This window comes from Cryptomeria japonica, chromosome 5, assembly GCF_030272615.1.
Source record: "Cryptomeria japonica chromosome 5, Sugi_1.0, whole genome shotgun sequence".
NCBI classification, from domain to species: domain Eukaryota; kingdom Viridiplantae; phylum Streptophyta; class Pinopsida; order Cupressales; family Cupressaceae; genus Cryptomeria; species Cryptomeria japonica.
Window position 1 is genome coordinate 285,832,643 of NC_081409.1, and position 22,730 is coordinate 285,855,372.

The window sequence follows — 22,730 nt, forward strand, 5'->3', positions numbered from 1 at the left end:
ATCATGGGAAATGTGATCAAGGAGATTAAGCTGTTACCTAATTGTTTATAAATAAGAAACTGTTGATAAACAATGTATGCGGGCAAGTGTATGCACTGGAATGCTACATAGTGATTACCGAGCATAGAAGCTTGAAGACCTGTTTGAATAATAGAGTATAGAAGCCCAACAGATAGACAAGATTAGTTCTATGTCTAGATTGTATTGAACAAATAGGAATCTACTTTAGCATTTTAGATGTGAAGTTGCAGATAGATTTTTATTACTGTTATTTTGTGAAAGTGATAGAAAATCTCTTAACCGAGTGGACTTAACAGTCTTATTTGTAAAACCCTCCAGCAAGGTGACATTCTGATTAAGTGTTTGAAATCCTTTAACAAGGTCACTTCTAACAAGGTGAAGATCCTAACAGATCTGAGGAAAATCCCTTAACCGGGTCACATCTAGCAATGTGTTTGTAATCTTTAACAGGATTTTCTTTTAACTGAGCATACTCTAGAAGAGTATATTTCTTAGTGGTTCCAAAATCCCACAGTGGTTTTTCCCTATTTGGGTTTCCACGTTAAATCTGTTGTTATGAGGTATATGATGTTTATATGCTTTTGAGTTTGCATGTTTGATATTTCTGGTTATATTACTGATATATATGTTATCGAGGTTGAATCTGGTGTTTCTATGGATGATTAAGTTTGTATGATTCACCTCCCCCCCTCTCATCTTATTGGCTATTGGATCTGAACTTATATTAAGTATCAGAACTATCAATTTCATTCCTCATGACCATGTTCTTCTTACTCAGCTTCTGACATCTTTCATTAAGGACATCCTTCTCTTCATTATCCTGATTTTGCAGAAGTTCCTTCCTCCTTGCTTGAATAGATGATAGCCTCTCTTGTAGGATAAGAATGAATTCCTAAGCAGAATTCAATTCATCTTGTAACTTCAAGTTCTTTATCCTTTCAACATCATAATCTTCAAGTGCTACCTTAAGTTGCTTCTCCAAACTCATATCCATGGATTCTGGATTCAAGATCTCCCTCAAGCTGTTAAACTTCCTGCGAATCACAATGCTCTGATACCAATTGTTATAATGCAAGAACGCTGAGAGGGGGGTTTAATCAGTGTTCTACAAGAATGATCAATTTTACCCTTATGAAAACATGCATTCACCAGCCAGTAAACCAGTACATATAAAATTGAAAAAAGTAAAGAAATCAATAAGCCAATCACACAAATGAATACCATAACACAAAGAATTATACATCAAAAACATCAAAGAGGAAAAATGACAGTGAGATTTGTGACCCATAATATCAATCCACTGCCCATATGAAGAGATATTACATAATATGTGGGCCTGCACTTGTAGGAAGGCTTACAGCCTAGAGCACACTTCTCATCACAAAAGACTCTTACTTACTATAGTTACTCTGAATAAGAAAACATAAAATTGAACTCATTTACTACATCTTCTATGCCTGATAGAGTTCTAGTTTAAGCTCTAACTATTCTGGTTCTGATACCCTAAACCCTTACTGGAATAACCTCTTACATAATCAACATTCCTCGCATTACAATTATCTCTCTCTCACTCATATTACATTACATCACCTCCTTCATTACAAAAAATGATCTAATCAACTGACCTATATACCCTCACAATCCTTCATGCCTTATATTGGCTTACATAGATAATTACAAAATGAATATACATGTCGGCTCAATTACATATATACATAAATATCAAAATCAATTGTTGATTGTTGGACCTCCCAAATGATGTCAGCCTCCTATATCGGTATCGTGAATGTAATTCATGTCGGCCTCCAATGTTGGTACCCATAGAATCCTTCCTACCAGTGAAGAAACATGCCAGTGTCGGTGAAGTGTCTACCGATGAGCAACCAAACCAAAATATGAAAGCCGCAACATGTTTCCATCAATGATAACATATTGAATCCAATCAAATGAGTGTCAATTTCCAACAAAACCATCCTCCCTCGAAAGAACAATAGCATTATGATCCGATCTAGACTCGGATACGGAGCTTATTGATACAGAGTCAACATCTCTCTAGTTACTTGAAACTACGAATCTATCAAGTCTAACTTGGATAAGGTTTTGGCCCAATCTCTTGTTGGACCAAGTAACTTTGGATCGTTTTAAGTTCAAGACCCATGAAGGAAATAAAGTCTGCAAGACCATTCTTACTATCAGAATAATCAGCAAGGTCCCCAGACTTGTCAGAAGAATACAAGGGATAGTTGAAATCTCTAGCCAAGATCCTCAAGTTTTCTAAAGAACCAGTTATAAAGGATGTTAGAGAAGACCACAAGGCCACACAATGCGATCTCGTATTAATTAGGACCATATATATTTATGACGATCTACTCAAAGATAGTCTGCAGACTCTTCAACTTTACAATAAGGTAATTTTTGGCGGAGTGAATCAATCTACCAGTAAAAAATATCAAATTTCACAGAGCAGCAATGCCACTTGATGCACCATCAACATCACTAAAAAGGAACTCAATAGAAGGAAATAAAAAATTGTTGATTTTCTAAAAGTTCTTTGATCTCATTTTAGTTTCCTGTAACATGAGAATATCAGTCTTTTGCTCAAGAAGCATACACTTCAGCATATGTTATTTCACAGGGCTATTCAAGCCCCTTAGATTCTAACAAAGGATATTCATCAATAATAGAAACCAAGGAACTACTTAGCCATAAGGAGTTTCGATAGCCCTCCTTAGAGGGACACACATATTACTTTTTTTGTTCTTAGGTTTCTAGAGATCATCTAAGATCCTTTATTTTCCACCAGCAATATCTCTTGTTGCATCCTTGCTCCTATTGTCTTTCTAAGATAGTCTACCAATTTTATTATCACCTCTCACATCTCCTTTCTTCTTCTCTCTATTTTTACCACATACTTGAGTCCAATCCAAGTCGTCATTTTCATCTTCATCAAGTTTTTTCCTCGACTTGCATGGCGGAGGTGTAGAAGAGAACCCCAGGATCTGTAAAATTTCTTTTAAATTGACACAACCCACCTTAGGTTTCTCCTTATAAATCCTAACCACGTCCTCCAAGTTTATATTCTCCTTTTTTGGATTTGAAGATCTTGTGGAAATCTCCATTTCCGTGTCTCTTGACTTGAGCATAGGGGGAGTCTTTTGAAGAATTTCAACAGAGTTATGGTTCAAGTCCACTAACATATCCACTTGATTATTCCCTTCTTTCTCCATATTATCATTAAGACTAATCTATGGAGGAAGATCCAGACTTGACTAGGGATTTATACCCGAGATCAAGCTCAACTCAATCCTAGAGAAAGAAGTTGTTAGGTAATCAATCCATTTTATTTTTTATCTTTCAAAAGATTATTTTCAATCTCCACCAAGGGAGCACGTAAGGATTTAGAGTCACCCTCCGATTGCGACACCTAGTTCCCCACTCCCATATCTGGCTGGGCAAGAGGAGCATTTGACATAAGTTGTTTCTTGGTAGGTTATTTTTTGCATTCAACACTAAAATGACCATACTTTTTGCAAAATTGATAGAAGGCCTTAGCATTTTCATATTCTATGGGTTGAACCAAAGAGCTATTCTTAGAAAGGAGTGTGATCTAGGTCAATAGGACAGTGTTAATGGCCACATTGATAGAGATTTTAGGAAACAAGAGTCTAGATTTGGATTGCATGATCCTATCCACAACTATGAATTTACCAAAGGACTTAGCTATCCCTTTAAACACACCAAGATGACTCTTCTCAAGGGGAAACCCTGGGAGATGGATCCAAGTAGGTTCTACCATTGCCAAATCTTTCAAAGGGTCTAGAGTAAGTTTCTATTTGCATAGGGATAAGTAGTTTTGGAAATTACTCCCATAAGTCCATGGGCCTTCATTGAGAATCTTAACCATAACTTCTTAATTAACAAAATTGAATAGGAAAATACCATTTGACATAGCATTAATCGATACACTACGTTTAATTGTCCATCTAGCATTAACCCATTTCTTGACTTGAACAATAGAAGATCGAAAAGCAAGAAACTTACTAACAAAAGAAATAAAAACATGTTATTCTTCATTAAAAATGTTGTTTAATAAACCCCTCTTAAACAATAAATCAGTGCCTTTTACTTTTCTATCTCCTTCTTTGTTTTTGATTATTTCATTGAAAAATTAACTTTTTAAGAGTTCTATCAAAATTTTCATTTATTTTTAATACACGAATAAGGTCCCATAACAAACTGCATTAGATTTTGATAGAAAAACTTCTATTCACATTGTAACAAAGCAACCACCGTTTGTCTTCTACCTTAATCCTCTAGAGAACATCAATGAACATTTCAATCTAAATATAAGCGCCTAAATAGAGCCTCGAGAGGTCGAGCAGAAGACGACTCTTCTTTTTCTTTACTAAATCCAACCTTCACATCATATTGCAATCGCATATGGCAATGATTTCATCACATCAATCGAAGCCAATCATAATGCAAACTTATTTGTAGAAACCCAGAATCCACTTAGACAAATACTGACTCAAATCAAATAAAATAACAAATATTTATCTACGTGCTAGGAGTGGCATCGCTTTGAAGAGTTGCCTTATTTAAGTCTGCATTCTTTAACTAAGGGGTGGACATTTGAATCCAGGAGGAGGGGTAAGGCCACATTGAACGAAGAGCTCAAGAGCGATGGGAAGGATGATGTTCAGGTTCAGAACCTTTGCCCTAATTGTTGTACACAGACACAGTGCTGCCTCAATTTCCAAAACGCCTTGCAAAAGAGGGCAGCACTTGTTCACAGCGGAATCTCCAATGGTGGCATTTACCAGCCCTCCAAGCACGTCCACACACGCTCCTAATTTCAATGCATTTAGCGGACAGCTTGATGAATTTCCCCCGCTTGATGAAGATGATGATGAAGAAGAAGAAGAAGAAGAAGAAGACGACGAGGGAGTTGACTGGTAATGGCGTGCTTCAACTCGAGAAGTGATGCTCATCGCCAAACAGATCATACCCAATGCAACCAATACTGCACCGTTTCTCATCTTCGTCTTTTCTTATGGACCTCAAAAATGAAATCAGAAGCCAAAAGAACTGCTGCAAATTATGGCCTGTAGAAAGAAGTCCCTCGGTAGGAATATATAGGCTATGTGGTCTCAAACTTCAATGATAAAATTGTGTGTACCCATGAAGGATTTCACAACCTCATGTCTGAACGTGATGCAGGGATTGGCCAACCTGTATTATTTCTTTAAATATAAGAATGTGGGCTAAAGAATTTCAAGTAATCTCCATTTCCCCTCTGTCAAGTCCAATTGTTTCCACTAGCGGACACGCCACATATACGTATCCTCGGTATAACTCATTAGAAAGTTTTGTTTGTCGTTATCTGTGGACATTCATAATAACTTAAATTCTTATTTTACAATAATAACCATTCACGAGTAAAAAGATTTCAATTCTTTTTTAATTTTAAAACAAGTTTATAATTATTTAGCATAATGTTTCCATATACTGTGTGGCCCCATTTCTATCCTTGTTGTATATCCTCCTCTTAATATTGGTTAGTTTCGTCAATAGTACTTACCTTTAATTCTTATGGCAAATGGATACTATTGATGTAAATTTTGGTAATGGAAGAGGAAGAACCTTTACATACTCTATCTCAAAATTTATGCAATATTTGCTTATCAAATGAAGATCTATATATCATTGATATCAAGTATAAGGAGATATGTCTTTACAACATCTATATAGATATTGTGATTTTGATCATGCTAGAGCATTCTCAACCTTGCTAAGAACAATATCACAATCAAGGGGTGCTCCCTTAATGAGTATTTTCTTTTTTACTACAATTTTTTTTACCCAACATGTAAGAGATCAACTAGTCGAGGAAATGATCATCTATATAATATTTGTATTTCTTATGCAAACTAGAGAAATATATTTCTATGATGAAAATAGTGGAATGTCCAATACTATCATTTTCTTTGGCAGTAAACTAGAAATGTATGGATAAGTCAAGTTATAAAGAGATGATGAGGTGATGGGTAGTGAAAACCACACATAGTGCTAAGAGGGTGACCTCAAAGGAGATAATATAAGAGGTGGTATAGAGATAAAAGCTACCAACTCTTGTTGAGAGGAGTAGGTGCAAACAAGGATTTACCAAATTGAGAAGTATTTAGAGAGAATCAACATCTAAGACAACAAATCATTTTATGGTACTATTAATAAATAAATAAATGTGAAATTAAAATAATAAAGCATCTATAATTACTTATATTTTGTAGATTGAGAGGTCTCTTTATCATTAAATTATTTTTTGGATATGAATCACCGCCATAAGTCCTTTTTGAAGGTTTAGTTTCAAGGTTCTTCACCATCTCCACTACTATTTGTATAAGTTTCTCCGTAAGTAGTGTTTATTATAGTACCTATTAAGAGGATAAATAGGGATAAAGTTTTGTTTTATTTTCTTTGATGGTTCACATTTGGTAGAGACTTTTCTAATAACATGCTCAATAATTCTCTTTGTAAACCAAACTTTTGACCTCTGTAGCATTATTATAATTGACTCCATAAGATGTATCATTTTTTTATTTCCCAACTCTTTCGTCAATATTTAAAAATATGATAAATTAAATCATTTTGATCATTTTCAATTCCTAAAATTACCCAATCTACTCCATTTTCAATCACTCAAATTTCATACTGCTTAATATATTTTCTAACCAATTTTTTTTCGACAATCTTCCCAACAATATTCAACATGTAGATATCATAGTAATTAGGTTTAAACCTAGAATTATATTTCAAATAATATTTATATAAAAATAAAACATTTTAACATTAAAAATGCATTATAATTTTAGCAAGAGATTTCTTTAATATGTTTTCATCAATGGAATATTTGTATATGTATAATTAATGTCAATTGGGAAAAGAATCCTATAAATCTTCTTATTATTTTTATTTCTTATTGAATTTTCTAATTTGTCTACAAAGTTAGAGTAAAATTATTTTGTACTTTTGAAATTTGGGAGGGTCATATGGAGTGTTTACATAGTAACCAATTTTAATAACTATAGACAATGAGAAATAAATATTGTAGTACTTAATTATGTTAGAAAGTTCAAGATACACCTTCATAATAATTTTCATATTTAACACTATTATTGTCATCATGTAACGAAGGCATCATTTTCCCTCTTTAACCTATAATTTCATTTTTCAAGTGCAAGTTGAGAATAGTACTCATAATTTTTAATTATTTTATAAAACATTTACTCATGTTACCACTAGATTATTTCTTCATCATTGTAATAGTCATGAAAAATATATATTTTCTCAAAATTTACTCTCTAATATTCAATGTTATTAGTTCTTATCCATCCCTGATCAATAAGTTGACCTCCTTGATAAGTATTTTTTAATGAAAAATCACATCCAATTGTGGAAAGGACATATTTTATCACAACTAACTTGTATATTTAAAGTATCAATGATGTCTAAGAATTCATTAGATAAATTATATAAAAACCATTTTTAGGAAACTTCAATTTTCATTTTTTCTTCTCACCCAACTATAATACCATTTCATTTATGATATCCTATGTATATTCTTCTTAAAAATAAAATCCCCCAAATTTATTTTACATTTCAACATATTCATCTATTTATAAGATTTTAGAAATAATTTTAATAAAACTTGACAATTATTTCTTTTTCTTTCAAAAACCTTGCTTCTAGAATTTCCTCACTATAAGATTTGATTTTAGAAATAATTTTAATAGAATTTGGTAATTATTTCATTTAAAAAGAACCTTACTTATAATTTCCTCACTATAATATTTCACAAATATGAGATTTAGGTCGGGACATTGCACTAAAATAAGAGAACATGTAGCATGAGAAAACTTGCTCATAAAGTTCTTTGTGCAATTATATTTATATTACCATATTGCATCCCATTACATAAACTACTCATATCAATATAATGGTTTATTTTGAGTGTTTTATATAGTTAAATAGTTAACAAATTTGAATAAAGTATCAACCCTGATAATTGATGTTGTCCCTATAATGGTTCTATTAGTTGATTATGTATTTTGATTAATAAAAGTGACATAGGCTCATACCAATACATATTTGCCAAGTGACACCTAGGGCACATGAGGGATGTGCAAGCAGCAAAAAAAAATCCTCCACTAACACGAATAAAAAACCTAGTAGGGATACTTGCAAACCAACATAGAAACTAACAAACCAGCAAGATCAAAAACCAAAAATAAACAACCCCGAAAACAAAAACCAACAAAACCACCCATGAAAGGCACAAAGAGATGGCCAACTACATGGGGGAATGCTTATCCTACCAATCCTGGCATAAACTAATGATTTTATAATAAAATGATACCTTTATGAAAGACCCAAACCCAAAGAAATAATATGCCAGAGCATAATTTGAGGTAGCTTCACTAGGGACTACATGTAGCCAGCACCCGAAACCATAGCCTTAGTTTGCTTTCTCTTCTTGTCCCTTTTCCTATTAATTTCAGTCTGTATTGGCTGAATAACTTGGAGAGAAGAGTTATGTATGTTGGTAGCCTTCTTACAAGTTGATATGACCTCCTCAACTTCAATGTTAAGGGCCTCATTGGATTGCCTAGTATCTTTTATCTCTAATTTTGTCCCAGTCATATTAAGTTTATCATCCAGGTCATTGATTCTCCCATTCATTGTTTCCTAGATCTTCATTAAATTAACAAATTCATTAGACACCTTCCAAACTCTATGGTTGTCCAATCCCCTAGGCCAAGTATGAGCCCCAGCTTCGGCTTCAATAACTACCTCCAACCTGTTTATCTTCCTTATCACCACATTCATCTACCCAAAATGCCATTTGAGCAGGTCATTTTTGCCTTCACACATCATCATGAATATCGTTCACAAGCTTGGTGAGGACATCAATTGAGCTCAGGGGCTTAGAATTTGTACAAGGGGGAGAGTTTGTGGGAGGAGAGGAAGGGTTATCATCTACATTAACATTCTTGGTCGAAGACCAATCTGAGCCCATGGTTTCAAATGATTCTAATTCATCAGAGGAGAACGAGTCAAAATCTGAATCCTCAATAATTTCCAACTTCTTATGCTCCTCAACCTAAGGTTCCTCAACAAGGTCCTTTTTTAGAGGCAGCAATGGCTTTGAATTTGGAAATGCATGCAAGGTTTTTTCTAGTAGGTAATTTAGGGCCCAAATGGGACACTTCAGGAGAGCTAGATGAGGTGACAATGAGGTCAACAAACAAATTGGGGTCATAGGTGGATCCAAATTCAACAGTGGAAATCCCACCCAAAGGCATTTAGTTTGAATGAAAATAATATAGCCTATGAATAAGACCCTATTGTAGGGTGGTTTTCCTTTACCAACAACCCTAGAGATAGATTGATACAAGGAAGATAAAACCTAGTAAGGAAAGCTCACTCTTACCTTATAGGTAGGTGGTTCAATGAAGGAAGATAAGAAGGTGAAATCTCATTTTCTTGCCATCAAGTGTGAAGTATTTCATGAAGAGAAAGGAAACCTCCTTCTAAATACCCGGGAGGTCCTCATGATTGTAGCCACTTTGAATAATAGAAACCCCTTTACCAAGTTGGATGAACGGGTCAAAATCTTCCTTACAATTCCCCTTAGGTTTTTGCAAGAAAGCAACATCATGGAAGTAGCTTTCACTATGGTTTCTTTCTATAATATGGTGAAAAGTGATGAAGGGAGATCAAGTGGAAATATTTACTCCCCTCAAGAAAGGGATGAAAGTTTCACAAAGGATCCACTTCAACTTTTCACACATATTACATTAAAAGAGGGGATGAATTCACTAGATCCAATCCCAATGAAAAGAGATTCAGTTCTAAGTGAATTGTAAGGAATTTGGAATGTATTAGGAAAGTAAATTAACCCTCTTTTATAATAGACTAGTTGAATCAAGCAAATTTAGAGTGTATAGATGACAAAGAAGCGATTATATCTTGAGATAGAGATGCTTGATGAAGGTCTGCATCTAGAATTGGAAATATAATGATGAGATGAAGCTTCCTTGAAAATCTGAGAAAAATTTTTAGTGATCGGGTTGAAGTTGCATCTGGTCCTCCAAAAAATCCGCGAGTCGAAATGGGTTTTTTTGTCTCTGAAAATGAAGCCTAAACCTGCAATTACAACTACACACCTACAACTTACACATAGAAAAGAGAGGAAAATATTGTTGGGATTGGGGGTTTGCCTTAAGGTCAAACCGTATTTTGGAATTAACGAAGTGATTGAAAAATGTTGCAAGTAAATCAAAGGAAATGTTTGAAGTAGAATCCACCTCAATAAGGGGGTGTAATTGAAAGGTTGATGAGTTTCTTGAAAGGATATGTGAAAGAGGATGTCTTGAGTGTTAATAGAAATCTCCTCTTCAATGTTTAAATCCTTGACTTGAATGCAACACCTAGCCTTGAAAGGAGACTTGAAATACTCAATGCATGAATGCTTATGGTCAACTTGATTTCTCTTATTGAACTTAGTTTCACTTATGAAAATAGGAGGGGAAATGTTCCTTATATACTTGCCAATTAGGGGTATTTAGCTAATTTTTGGTGCTAGGCTGACATAGGAAAACTTTTCCCACTCAATAATTGAAAAGCCCAATGCAAGATATGATCAAAGAAGGCCCAAAATAGGGCTGGGACAAGGACACCATGCCCCTATCGTGGCCTAATTTAGGACAGGCAATGACAAAAAGGCAGTGCGGGGTGACGGAAAATGCAAGTTTTTGATGTTTTAAGCATGTCTCAGGTCTCCCATTAGGCTTAAGGCTCCATCCACTAATGCAAAGACCTAGATGCGGTCAAAAATTGCAAGGGTCACAATTTTATGATGCTGCACTTTTGACAACACAAAGGTAATGCTCCTAATATTCTTAGTGCCATTTTTCTAGTCTTGAATGAAGGTCATAGATAATTTGGGGTCATGACCTATCATTAGTTGATTATGTGTTGTTAGGCTAACATTATGTAATTTTATTTATTTCATACTTTACTTTTAATCATGGAATGTTCACGTTCTTAAAACCATCATGTTAATTGAATGAAATATTTTTGATCCTTTTGGGTACTCAAAATATTAATTTTTTATAAATTGATGGATGACATGGTTTCAAGAACCACAAATTTAACCAATTTGGTTATTATTAGAACTAGGATATTGATGCTAAAGATAAAAATTTCATACCAAGTCTTTATAATAAAAATTATAATGAATTGGTTAATGCAATGCAAGGAAATTTAGCAAAAAATGGAGAGTTAAACTTACAAGGGGAATATCTAACTTTAGCTTTGAATTCAAATTGTATGGTTTGGATAAGGACTCTAGAATTTTCAAGTTGCAAAAAATTAGTACCATGTGTAATGGGCTATTACACATTTTTTTTGGAAAACTATATGATGGGTTATTTAAACAAACAAAACTAGCAAACAAATAAAATAATGGAAAAATAAAATAAAACATAGAATATATGAATACGAAGGAAAGTCAACAAAATTCAAGTGTTGTCAATGCAAAATTGTTACATCTTCAAATGTGTTGTCAATAATAACTCAAACATCCAATGAATTCTCTTGGCTTCTCCTCCCTTTTTAGGGTTTAGCACAAAATATCTAATATATAAATCCTCTACTATTTTCTTTTGTCAAAAGAATTATTAACCTTTCCCAACATTTTAGTGATCCTCTCTAAAACTAAAACTTTTTCTCCTCCTAAGGAAATATTATAAGTCTTAGTTGTTAATATCCCTAACTAGCTATAGTGTGGGCAACTCTAGGGAGACATACATTTTCTTCTTCTATTTCATATAGTCATTTGAATGATGATGTTACAATTTGAGGAGTTCTATAATCATCCAATAAACATCAAAAAAATCTTAGTGTCATTTTTTATATTATCATTAATATTTCTATTAAAGAAATGATGTTATCGTTAATTATTTTAGTATAACCATTCTCTTGTAAATAATAGAAAGATAAGTATGACAAATAAATATAATTATTATAAAAAATATCTATAGTTTTAGTTAAAGAGATGTTTGGGGCAATATCAATCACAACCTTCTAAGAAACATTATACCTTACCAAAATATTCTCCTTCGTGAAATTGCATAATATTTTAAAAGTAGTTTATTTGATTCTAAAGACTTCAACCCACTTCACAAAATAATTAGTAGTCATGAGTAAATTAGTTTGGTTGATATTTAAACATGAATTGAGATGGCCAATAAGATATTATCCCCATTGTTGCAATGGTTCTTCAATTACCACAAATTTATGTGAAAGAGCTTTGCTTTTTGGATTCAAAGTATATTGATAACATGCTTCACATTTTGTGACCCATACTTGGGAATCAATAAATAAAGTGGGAGAGTAACAATAAGCTCTTAAAGTCCTATAATTTATTACTAGTACAAAGAAGTAATCACCAAATGATTGAGTAAGAAACATGGTGGAAATTTCTTTTCACTAGTAACAAGTACAATATCAACCTCTACTCTCCATTTATCATATTCAAATTGATAAATGAAATCAAGTCCCAAGGTACTCTAGGAAAAAATCGATGCAACAAACCTGTGTTGTGAGATTGAGCATCCAGACTACTTAAACATTACACCATCCATTGATAAATTACATATAATCATCAAATATTTGTGTTTGCGACAATGAAAAATTTAATGGCTAATATTTGCCAATTGGCTATTTCTTAAAATTTGGGAATCAAAATTTAGCTAATAAGTTCAGCTTTTAAGGTAACTTGAATGGCCACATTTTTACAAATTTTTATTTTAGTGATATTTAAATCACCAGAGAATTTATTTTATTAATTCAAAGATTCGCCAAAATATTTGATACATGATTGGATCATATTTGCCAACATTTTATAATTTATTGTAGAAATCTAAATTAATTCACCAATAATATATCATAATTATTAGTTACTTTAGGGTTATATCAACAATCTTTAGTTGCCACCATTGATTAAAAATATATTCTAATGACCTTCTCTTCATTCCATGAGGTAAATTATACCTACAAGTTGTAATGCTTGTGGGGTTTGAAATTGCTTTTCAATTGTTGACATCAATGAAAATCAATGGTCTAAAAGCAATTTTTTGCCCCATGAGTATTATAAATTGTTGGTACATTTTATCTCACAAAATACAAAGAGGGCTATTAGATTATTTTAAGTTAATCGTAGAGTCTACATCTTAATCTCATTAATGATTTCCATCTTCGGGTCTTTACTTTTCTATTAAAAACTATTTTGTTTAAATGAAAGTATTTGCAATAGTAATTAATGCATACTCTTATTGTTTTTGAAGATTTGCCAATATTTTCTACCCCAAAAAATTGATATAAAAAAATTCGCGAATAAAATTAATATTTTCTGTAAAAAAAGGAAAGATTTGCCAATTAAAATTATTATTATTATTATTTTTAAATAATTATTTGTCAAGATTTAGTACAATTTTTTGAGAGAAAGTTTCTTAAAGTTATCACTGGTTTGTGACGGCTATCATACATTTTTCACTCTTGCATTCTTTTAGCCAAAAGGCTAAAATTAGATTTTATTTTTAATGCTATTGATCTAAATTATATGTTTTTGTATTCATAATATTCTAAATGATCTATTCTAAAATATAAAGCTATTTTATCATAATTTTAATTAATTATTTGTAGAAATTTTATAGTTAATATAAACACATTTTATCATTACTTTTTACTTTACGAAAAAGGTCCCATACCTAATGGGTTCGATTTCGTTTAAAAAACTGCTATTCACAGTATGACTTTTTTACCAATGTTTGTCTTCTACGTAATCCTCTGCACTACATTAATGAACATTCCAATATAAATAAAAATGCCTAAATAGAGCAGAAGAATAACAATTTTTTTGTATTACCCAATGCAACCTTCACATCATATTGCAAACCACATATGGTAATGACTTCATCACATCAGTCGAAGCCATTCACAATTGCAAACTTATTTGTAGAAACCCAGAATCCACTTAGACAAACACTCACTAAAATCAAATCAAATAATAAATCTCCATCTGCGTACTAGGAGCAGTGGCATCGCCTTGGAGAGCTCCCTTATTTAAGTCTACCTTATTTAATTAAGAGGTGGGCATTTGAATCCAGGAGGAGGGGTGAGGCCACACTGAACAAAGAGCTCAAGAGCGATGGGAAGGATGATGTTCAGGTTCAGAACCTTCGCCCTAATTGTTGTACACAGACACAGTGCTGCCTCTATTTCCAAAACGCCTTGCAGAACAGGGCAGCACTTGTTCACAGCGGGATCTCCAATGGTGGCATTGACCAGCCCTCCAAGCACGTCCACACACGCTCCTAATTTCAATGCATTTAGCGGACAGCTTGATGAATTTCCCCCATTTGATGAAGATGAAGAAGAAGAAGATGGTGATGAAGAAGACGAGGGAGATGACTGGTAATGGCGTGCTTCAACTATCGAAGCCAAACAGATCATACCCAGTGCAACCAATACTGCACCATTTCTCATCTTTGCCTTCTATAAATGATCTCAAAGAGGAAATCAGAAGCCACAAGAACTGCTGCAAATGTAGGTCTGTAGAGGGAAGTCCCTTGGTGGGTAGTTATAGGGTCTGTCCTCTCAGACTTCAATCATGAAACTTTGTGCACCCGTGAACAATTCACAACCTCAAGTCTGAACGTGATGCAGGGATTGGCCAACCTGTATTATTTCTTTAAATATAAGAACGTGGGCTTAAGAATCCAAGCTAATTTGAAGAGTTCTTCATTTTCGTTCTGTCAAGTCTAGTTGTTTTCACAAGCGGACGCACCATATATACCTATCCTCGGTACAACTCATTAGCAAGTTATCTTTGTCGTTATGTGCGGAAATTAATAATAATTTAAATTCTTATTTTACAATAACAATCATTTTTTTAGTAGGTAACATTGGCTTTTGAAAAATTGATGTCATTCAGGAATAAAAAAGATTATATTTGTTTTAAATTTTAAACAAGTTTATTCTTATTTATTATTTAGCGTAATGTTTTTGTAAATAAAATCTCGCTCTCATTTCTATCCTCTTGTATATGCTCCTCTTAATATCGGTTAGTTCAGTCAATAGCACTTACATTTTAATTCCTATGGGGAATGGATGCTATTGATGAAAAGTTTTGTAATTGAAGAGGAAGTGTCTTTACATATCTTATTTCAAAATTTGTGTGACATATGGTTATCAAAAAGAAGATATAAATATCATTGATATCAAATACAAGGGGATATGTCTTTATAAGAACTATATAGTTATTGTGATTTTGGTCATTGTAGAGAATTCTCAACCTTGTTATATTGTAATCAGGAACTACTCACTTAATGGAAATTTTCTTCTTGACCACTCTTTTCTTGATCCAACATATACAAGATCAGCTACTTGAGGAAATGACCATCTATTTACTATTTGTAATTCTTGTGCTAACTAGAAAATAATATTTTTATGCGAAAAGAGTGGAATGACCAATTTTATCAATTTCTTTGGTAGTAAACATGATACGTGTGGATAAGTTAAGATATAAAACAATGATGAAGTGTGAGGTGGTGAAAACAACACAGTGCTAAGAGGGTGACCTCAAGGGAGATAATATAATAGATGGTATGGAGTTAAATACTAAAAACTCTTGTTGTAAAGGTGTAGGTGCAAAATAAGGATTTACTAATTTGACAAATATTTAGAGAGAATCAACACCTAAGAAAATAAATCATTCTATTGTACTATCTGTAAATAAGAAAAGAAATCCATAATTAGTTATAATTTTAGATTGAAAGGTCTCTTTATCTCTAAATTATTTTTCAAATATCAATCACCACCGTAAGCCCTTTTTGGAGATTTAGTTTTAAGGTTCTTCACCATCTCCACTACTAGTTGCATAAATTTTTCCCTAAGTAGTGTTTAGTATAGTAGGTTAATAAGATAAAGAGGTGTTAACTTTTATTTTATTTTCCTTGATGGTTCACCTTTTTGAGAGACTTTCCTAATAGCATGTTCAATAATTCTATTTTTAAAACAAACTTTTTACTTCCATAAAATTACAATAATTAGTTCCATAAGATCTATCATTTCTTTATTATCCCAGATAATCGCTTGAAACATCTAACTCTTTCTTGAATAGTTACAAATATGATAAAATAAATGATTTTGATTATCTTCAACTCCCAAAATTACCTAATCTACTCCATATTATTCTAATGTAATGCCTTGCCAAGAAACCCAAAAGGATCACACTAAAATAAGGAATAAAAGCGGAAATAATTTTTTTTTTAAACATGATATATCAATAAGGTGCATTAATTTATAACATTGCACTAATTAATTACACAAGTGGAAGACTTATCCAAATCCTAAAGGGTTTCCAATGAAGGTTACTTTGAAAAGAAACTGAAAGCCTAAGGTTCACTTAACCACTTATGATGCATGCTAACTATTCCTAATACATTGCAATGATATTCATTTAAAGAACTGAATTAGACATGCTAAAAGTTACATACTTGCATTTGATCTCTTTACATACTAATGATTACATACATCAAGTTTACTACAATAAATCATTCAATAACCTCATAATTACCATTACAAAACTTAACAACTTATAATATCTCACATATATTGCATTTTAATTACAGGATAACATATGAGTTAAATAAAGATCCTATAATGAATCACATAGTTTACAATATGCCAAGAAGGCATAATAATACAAATGATGCAACTGAACTCATAAGGTTGAAATAGGTACAATAATGAATCCACGAAGTACAAAGGAATCCAACTAGAACAAGAAGATGATCAAGACCAAAGAGAAACTAGAACACCTGCAAAGTCAACCCTTGCAAGAAGGAAGCGAACATGATACCACTACACATCAGATAAGACTTCACAAGTATACGAGGTAACCTCTACAAGTCTACACACTTGTGCACATAAGAGAAGAGTGTCATCACATAGTTTTGCATGGTTATCCTAGAAAGCCTCCATAGGCCCTGATTCCTATCATGGGTTATCTTGGTAGCCTTTCCTGAACCTCTGGCCCCATCCAAGTCTAATGCGGACCCAAGTTATCCTTTCGATATGAGAAGGTAGATGGTTTTCCGTTCTAGGACTTCCCACTACATCCCGACTCTATACGAGAACTCAACCATGAGCGAGGTAAATTAATCTTGTTTAGTGTTTGAAGCTACCCATACCCCTAATTCATTATTAAGATTATCAATTACTATCTAACTTTTGATGGGTTATCCTACTTACCAATTTGGGTGCAGTCCCCACTCGAAATCCACTCTTTCTTATGACACCATAATCCTACTGAACTCTAATGTATGACTCACGATACCAAAATACTCAAGGAGGTGAGACAAAATAACAATTCACTTGGTTATTCGAACCTAGCACCTAGGTCAAGAGGAAACTAGGTAACTCAATAGAACCATGAAAAGAGACAATAATAGATAAACAACACCATATAGCAATTAACTTAATGATTTGCACATAAACTTAATCATAAACCAAACACGTATGGCAAACCAAAAAGTACATCAAGATATAGAAGGATTTCAGTAATGTTGTTTTTCCATCTATTTTCCTTTCAACCAAGTTTTCTATGTTTCCCATTTTGTTTGATCCAAAATGAAAACAATTTCACTATCCCAATTAAAATAATTCATTAATAATCTATCAAAGTTCTTGCAACACAACTAGCTCATAATTCAAAGAAAACATATATAAATATACAAATTTTCCCAATAATTTATTTTCCACTAAATTTTCAACTTGCAAATAATTATAAATACACATAGATATATAATAATATTTTACACACACACACACACACACACACACATATACATATACATATGTATATATATATATATATATATATATATATATATATATATATATATATATATATATATATATATATATATATACATATACATATACATATGTATATGTATATATATATATATATATACATATACATATGTATATGTATATATATATATCTATATAATGTATATATATATATGTATATGTATATGTATATATGTATATATGTATATGTACATGTATATGTATATATGTATGTATATATGTATGTATGCATGTATGTGTATATGTATGTATATGTGTATATATGTGTATATGTACATATATATATATGTGTGTGTGTGTGTGTGTGCACACACACACACACACACACACACAGATATATATATATATATATATCAAAACAATATATATCTATTTTATTAATATATTCTAATAAACTAAAATAAAAACTTAACTCAAAATGATATTATCTTAATCTAAGATAATTAATTTAATATATTATTAAATATTAATTAAAACTTTTAAGTAATATATATATATATATATATATAATTAAAAAAAAACTTATTAAACTTAATAACAAAGGGAAGTGGGGTGTGGGGCCATGACCTGGTCCCCACCTGTTGCCTGTGGCGATGGGGAGGCCATGCCATGGTCTCCACACCATGGCTTCCCCCGTGCCTTCTCATCGCCATGGGTGGTGAGCCCATGGTGTCTCCATGCCATGGCTCCCCAACCAAAAACCATGATTCCCATTTTCTTTTTATATAATTGTTTTTTAAAAATATCTTTAAAAAGATTAAACAACAAACCCAGAAAACGTAAAATGTAAAACTCAAAAAAGTTTCAGAGAAAAGAATATTTTTCTTTTGATAGAGACAAAAATAAAATTAACCAATTTCAGTAAAATTCTTCAACAAACCACAATAATTTGATTGCTTGTGTTATTTTTAACACTGATTTTTGTTTTTAGCAATCATATTTAAACAAAGGAATTATTTTTTGAACAATTTTTGGTAGCATAGCAACATGCTAAGAAGAAATAGAAACTAATTTTTTTTTCCTATACAAGAAATTCGAAATAAGGAATTTAACTTGAATAACTAAAAAGAGAGGTTCAAGAAATAAAATCTCTTTGTTTTTTCAACACACAGACACACAACGAAAACTGATTTTCAAATTAATTCCTTTCACAATCAAAATATAGATTGGGGAAAAACTAAAAGTGATTTAAAATCATGTTAATTTCACATTTCAAAACCCAAATGAATGATTCAACAAATTTTGACATCAATTCATTTCACACATAGATTTCTTGAACCAAATAAAAAAATATAAAAAAAAAACATAAATATATTAAACCAGAATCCAACCTTAATAGCAATCTAGGAAGAAAACTGAGAAGAGCTCAATCTGAAATCTAGAAACTTCCTTCAACCAAGATGCACAAATTTCTTCCAAAATCTCTTCCCTAAAATTTCTTCTCCAAAATTTCCTCTCAAAGTTTTCCTCCCCAATTTTTTCTCTCTCTTTCTCATGAAAGACTATGGTTAAATAAAGAAAAATTTTAACCTAAAACTATTTTAGGTTGAATTTTTTCTCAACCAATCAAATTCATTCTCCATAAAGTGAATTTTTAAAAAGTCTTTTCTCTCCACAATATCATTTTCTCAATATCATTTCCAATTTCAAAGTCAATGAGGGAAAATAAATATTTGATTACTTTACTTTCCCAAGTCTATTTAACCTTTTTACAAAAATGCATATATACATAGCTAATTTTCACAAAATTAAATAAAAATAATAAATCAAATTTCCTAATATAATGAATTTCACAAATTGACTTAACCATTTATAATACTGAGGGGTCTCATATAACTTTTATCCATTTATTTAAATAAATAAATAAAACACATTTTATAATTAAATAATGTAAGATTTAATAGTTAACTCACAAACTCATAGAACACAACTAAAATAACTCAGATAAACATACAACTCACATACCAATAAAGGGAAACTAACAAACGACAAGAAGGCTCACTTTGAGCATGACTGGGGTAAAACATAGGTCTTAGGACTATCTCCTCCACTTCCATCAAATCAGTAAGGTATGCTCAGACCTATGAAGCCAGGTGGAGACCATATCCCGTACCTACACAGTACTTGTACCTGTAATTCCTGACATCAACGAACCATACATGCATATCTATACAACCATAGAAAACACACTAGTGAAGGAGAATCGTGATATTCCCTGCCTCATCGAAGTGAGTGAAGGAAAATCATCTCCTCGCACCCCATATACTTACAAACATGAAACAAGAATATAACTCATCGTACGTATAAAATGAATATGTTAGTCCATGTGAGTAATCCAATAAAATCACATTTAAACATCAATAAGGAGATACTGCATGAAAACATACACTGCAACTCAAATTAAAGCATATCACCATGTCACATAAAGTTTAAATAAAATATGGCAATATAATGTATCCACTGAAAAATTCAACTGAAGTCAAACATGAGTCTAAAAAAGAGTTTGATTGAGGAAGGGGTAGTACATCCTCCCCCCCAAAACTAGGCTTACTCCTGGAAGCCTAAAACAGATAAGAATAAAGCTCTCTCATCTTTGTTGCATCCTCCCATGTAGTTAAGGTCTCATCATTTGGGTCCCATAAGACCCTTACTTGGTTAATGGTACAACCTCTGAGGGTCAAACCCCGATGCTGTAGAATGTGCACGGGCTCCATAGAAAGCTTCCCATCCATGACCTGCAATGCGATCCAATCAAGAACATGGGTCACATCAGGATGATAAGGTCTTAGAACTTAAACATGAAAAACATCATGGATGTGGGATAGGCTTCGTGGCAAGGTAAGATGGTAGGCAACAGGTCCTATCCTCTCAAGGATCTCAAAAGGGCCAACAAAACAAGGTGCCAAATTAGAACCTTTTCCATAACGGATCAAACTCTTTCGCGGATGCACTCTCAAGAACATACAGTCACCAATAGAAAACTTATGATCCACTCTATGAGTATCAGAATACTTCTTCTACCTATCCTGAGCAGCTACCAAATTCCCATGAATATGCTCAACCTACTACTCCATCTCTCGAAGCATATCCAATCCTATACACACCCTATCCTCTAACTGATCCCAACTCAAAGGAGCACAACAAGGATGACCATACATTGCCTGGAAGGGAGACATGCCTATGGATCTATGATATCCATTGTTATAAGAAAATTCCACAAGGTATAAATATTCCTCCCAGTGGAATTGTTGGTCCATAACATACATGCAAAGCATGTCCTCCAAAACTTGATTCACACGCTCAGTTTGACCATTGGTCTCTGGGTGATAAACTTCAACTGGGTCCCCAAAGCATGTTGAAGTAAGGTCCACAATGGTGAAGTAAAGACATGATCTCTATCAAAAATGATCCGCCTAGGAATCCCATGCAACCTCACCACATCTTCCATGAAAAATCATGCCACGACTGCTGTTGTATAGGAAGATCGAATAGGAACAAAATGAGCAAATTTGGTCAATCTATCAACAATGACCATGATGGCATCATGACGATGCGAAGAAATGGGCAACCAACTATGAAATTCATGGAAATGATGTCCCATTTCCAATCCAATACTAAATTAGGTTGTAAAAGCCCTACAGGGTGTTGATGCTCTGCCTTTATCCACTGACATTCTAAACACTTAGACACAAAATCAGCAATGTCATGTTTCATACTAGCCCAATGATATATATGTATATGATTTGCATGCATCTTCTTGACACCAAGATGTGCCAAATAAGGTGCACGATGGGCCTCAATCATGATCAAAATATGAAGTCCATCTAAAGGAGCCACATAGATTCATCCAAGATTTTGAAAAGACCATCCACCTCAAGGTTATATCCAGGATCTACCCTCCAATTGCCTTCCAGTCTCAATCACGACTCTAACATCCTGATACTAGGTGTCCTAAGGAAGATTCCCAAGAATTCTCTCTCTCAAATCCACCCCAAGGGACAATGTTGCAACCTCATGTCACCTACAACTCAAAGCATCTGCCACTACACTCTCTTTCCCCTGAATATATTGAACCTCAAAATCATACTCATAGAGGAATTCCATCCACCTTCGCTATTGAGCATTCAAGTTCGGCTACGTGAAAATGTACTGCAAACTACGATGATCACTGTGTAGCTCAAACCAACGTCCCAATAGAAAATGTCACCATCTGGCTAAAGCATGAACTACAACTACAAACTCTAAGTCATGAACTAGATAGTTAAGCTCATGGTCCTTGATTTTGCAAGACTCATAGGCTACCACAAGACCATCCTACATAAGCACTACTCCTATGCCTTCTAAAGAGGCATCTGTGCAAACCATAAAATATCTGGATGGACCAAGAACTGCCAAAATCAGAGCATTAATGAGGAGTTCCTTAAAGGTACAAAAAATTGTCTCACACTATTATGACCAAACAAACTTCTTCCTTTTCCTCTAAAGAGAAGTGATCGGGTTCCCTATCTAAGAGAAACTCTAAACAAAGCGACGATAATATCCGGTCAAACCCATAAAACTCCAAACCTTAGAAACATTGGTCAACACTGGCCAATCAACAATGGCATGGATCTTAGAAGGATCCATGGATATACCTTCTCCTGAAACTACATGACCAAGATAGTTCACCTCAAATTGGAAGAAATCACACTTTGCCAAGTTGGCAT

General features: G+C 33.1%; 2 protein-coding genes across 2 annotated transcripts; both read right to left on the reverse strand.

Annotated features, from left to right (window-relative positions):
* Positions 1-4,634: 4,634 nt before the first annotated feature.
* Positions 4,635-5,060, reverse strand: LOC131043966 (36.4 kDa proline-rich protein-like). Its single transcript, XM_057977226.2, has one exon. The coding sequence runs from the start codon at positions 5,058-5,060 to the stop codon at positions 4,635-4,637; it is 426 nt and encodes a 141-aa protein (XP_057833209.2).
* A 9,059-nt stretch (positions 5,061-14,119) lies between these two features.
* LOC131043953 (36.4 kDa proline-rich protein-like) lies at positions 14,120-14,651 on the reverse strand. The gene has a single exon (XM_057977213.2). It carries the CDS (start codon positions 14,629-14,631, stop codon positions 14,224-14,226), a length of 408 nt encoding a protein of 135 aa, XP_057833196.1. The 5' UTR covers positions 14,632-14,651; the 3' UTR covers positions 14,120-14,223.
* Between the last annotated feature and the right edge of the window lie 8,079 nt (positions 14,652-22,730).

Coding starts and splice junctions, on each gene's coding strand:
- LOC131043966 (XM_057977226.2), bottom strand. CDS start 5,060: ATGAGAAACGGTGCAGTATTGGTTGCATTGGGTATGATCTGTTTGGCG.
- LOC131043953 (XM_057977213.2), bottom strand. CDS start 14,631: ATGAGAAATGGTGCAGTATTGGTTGCACTGGGTATGATCTGTTTGGCT.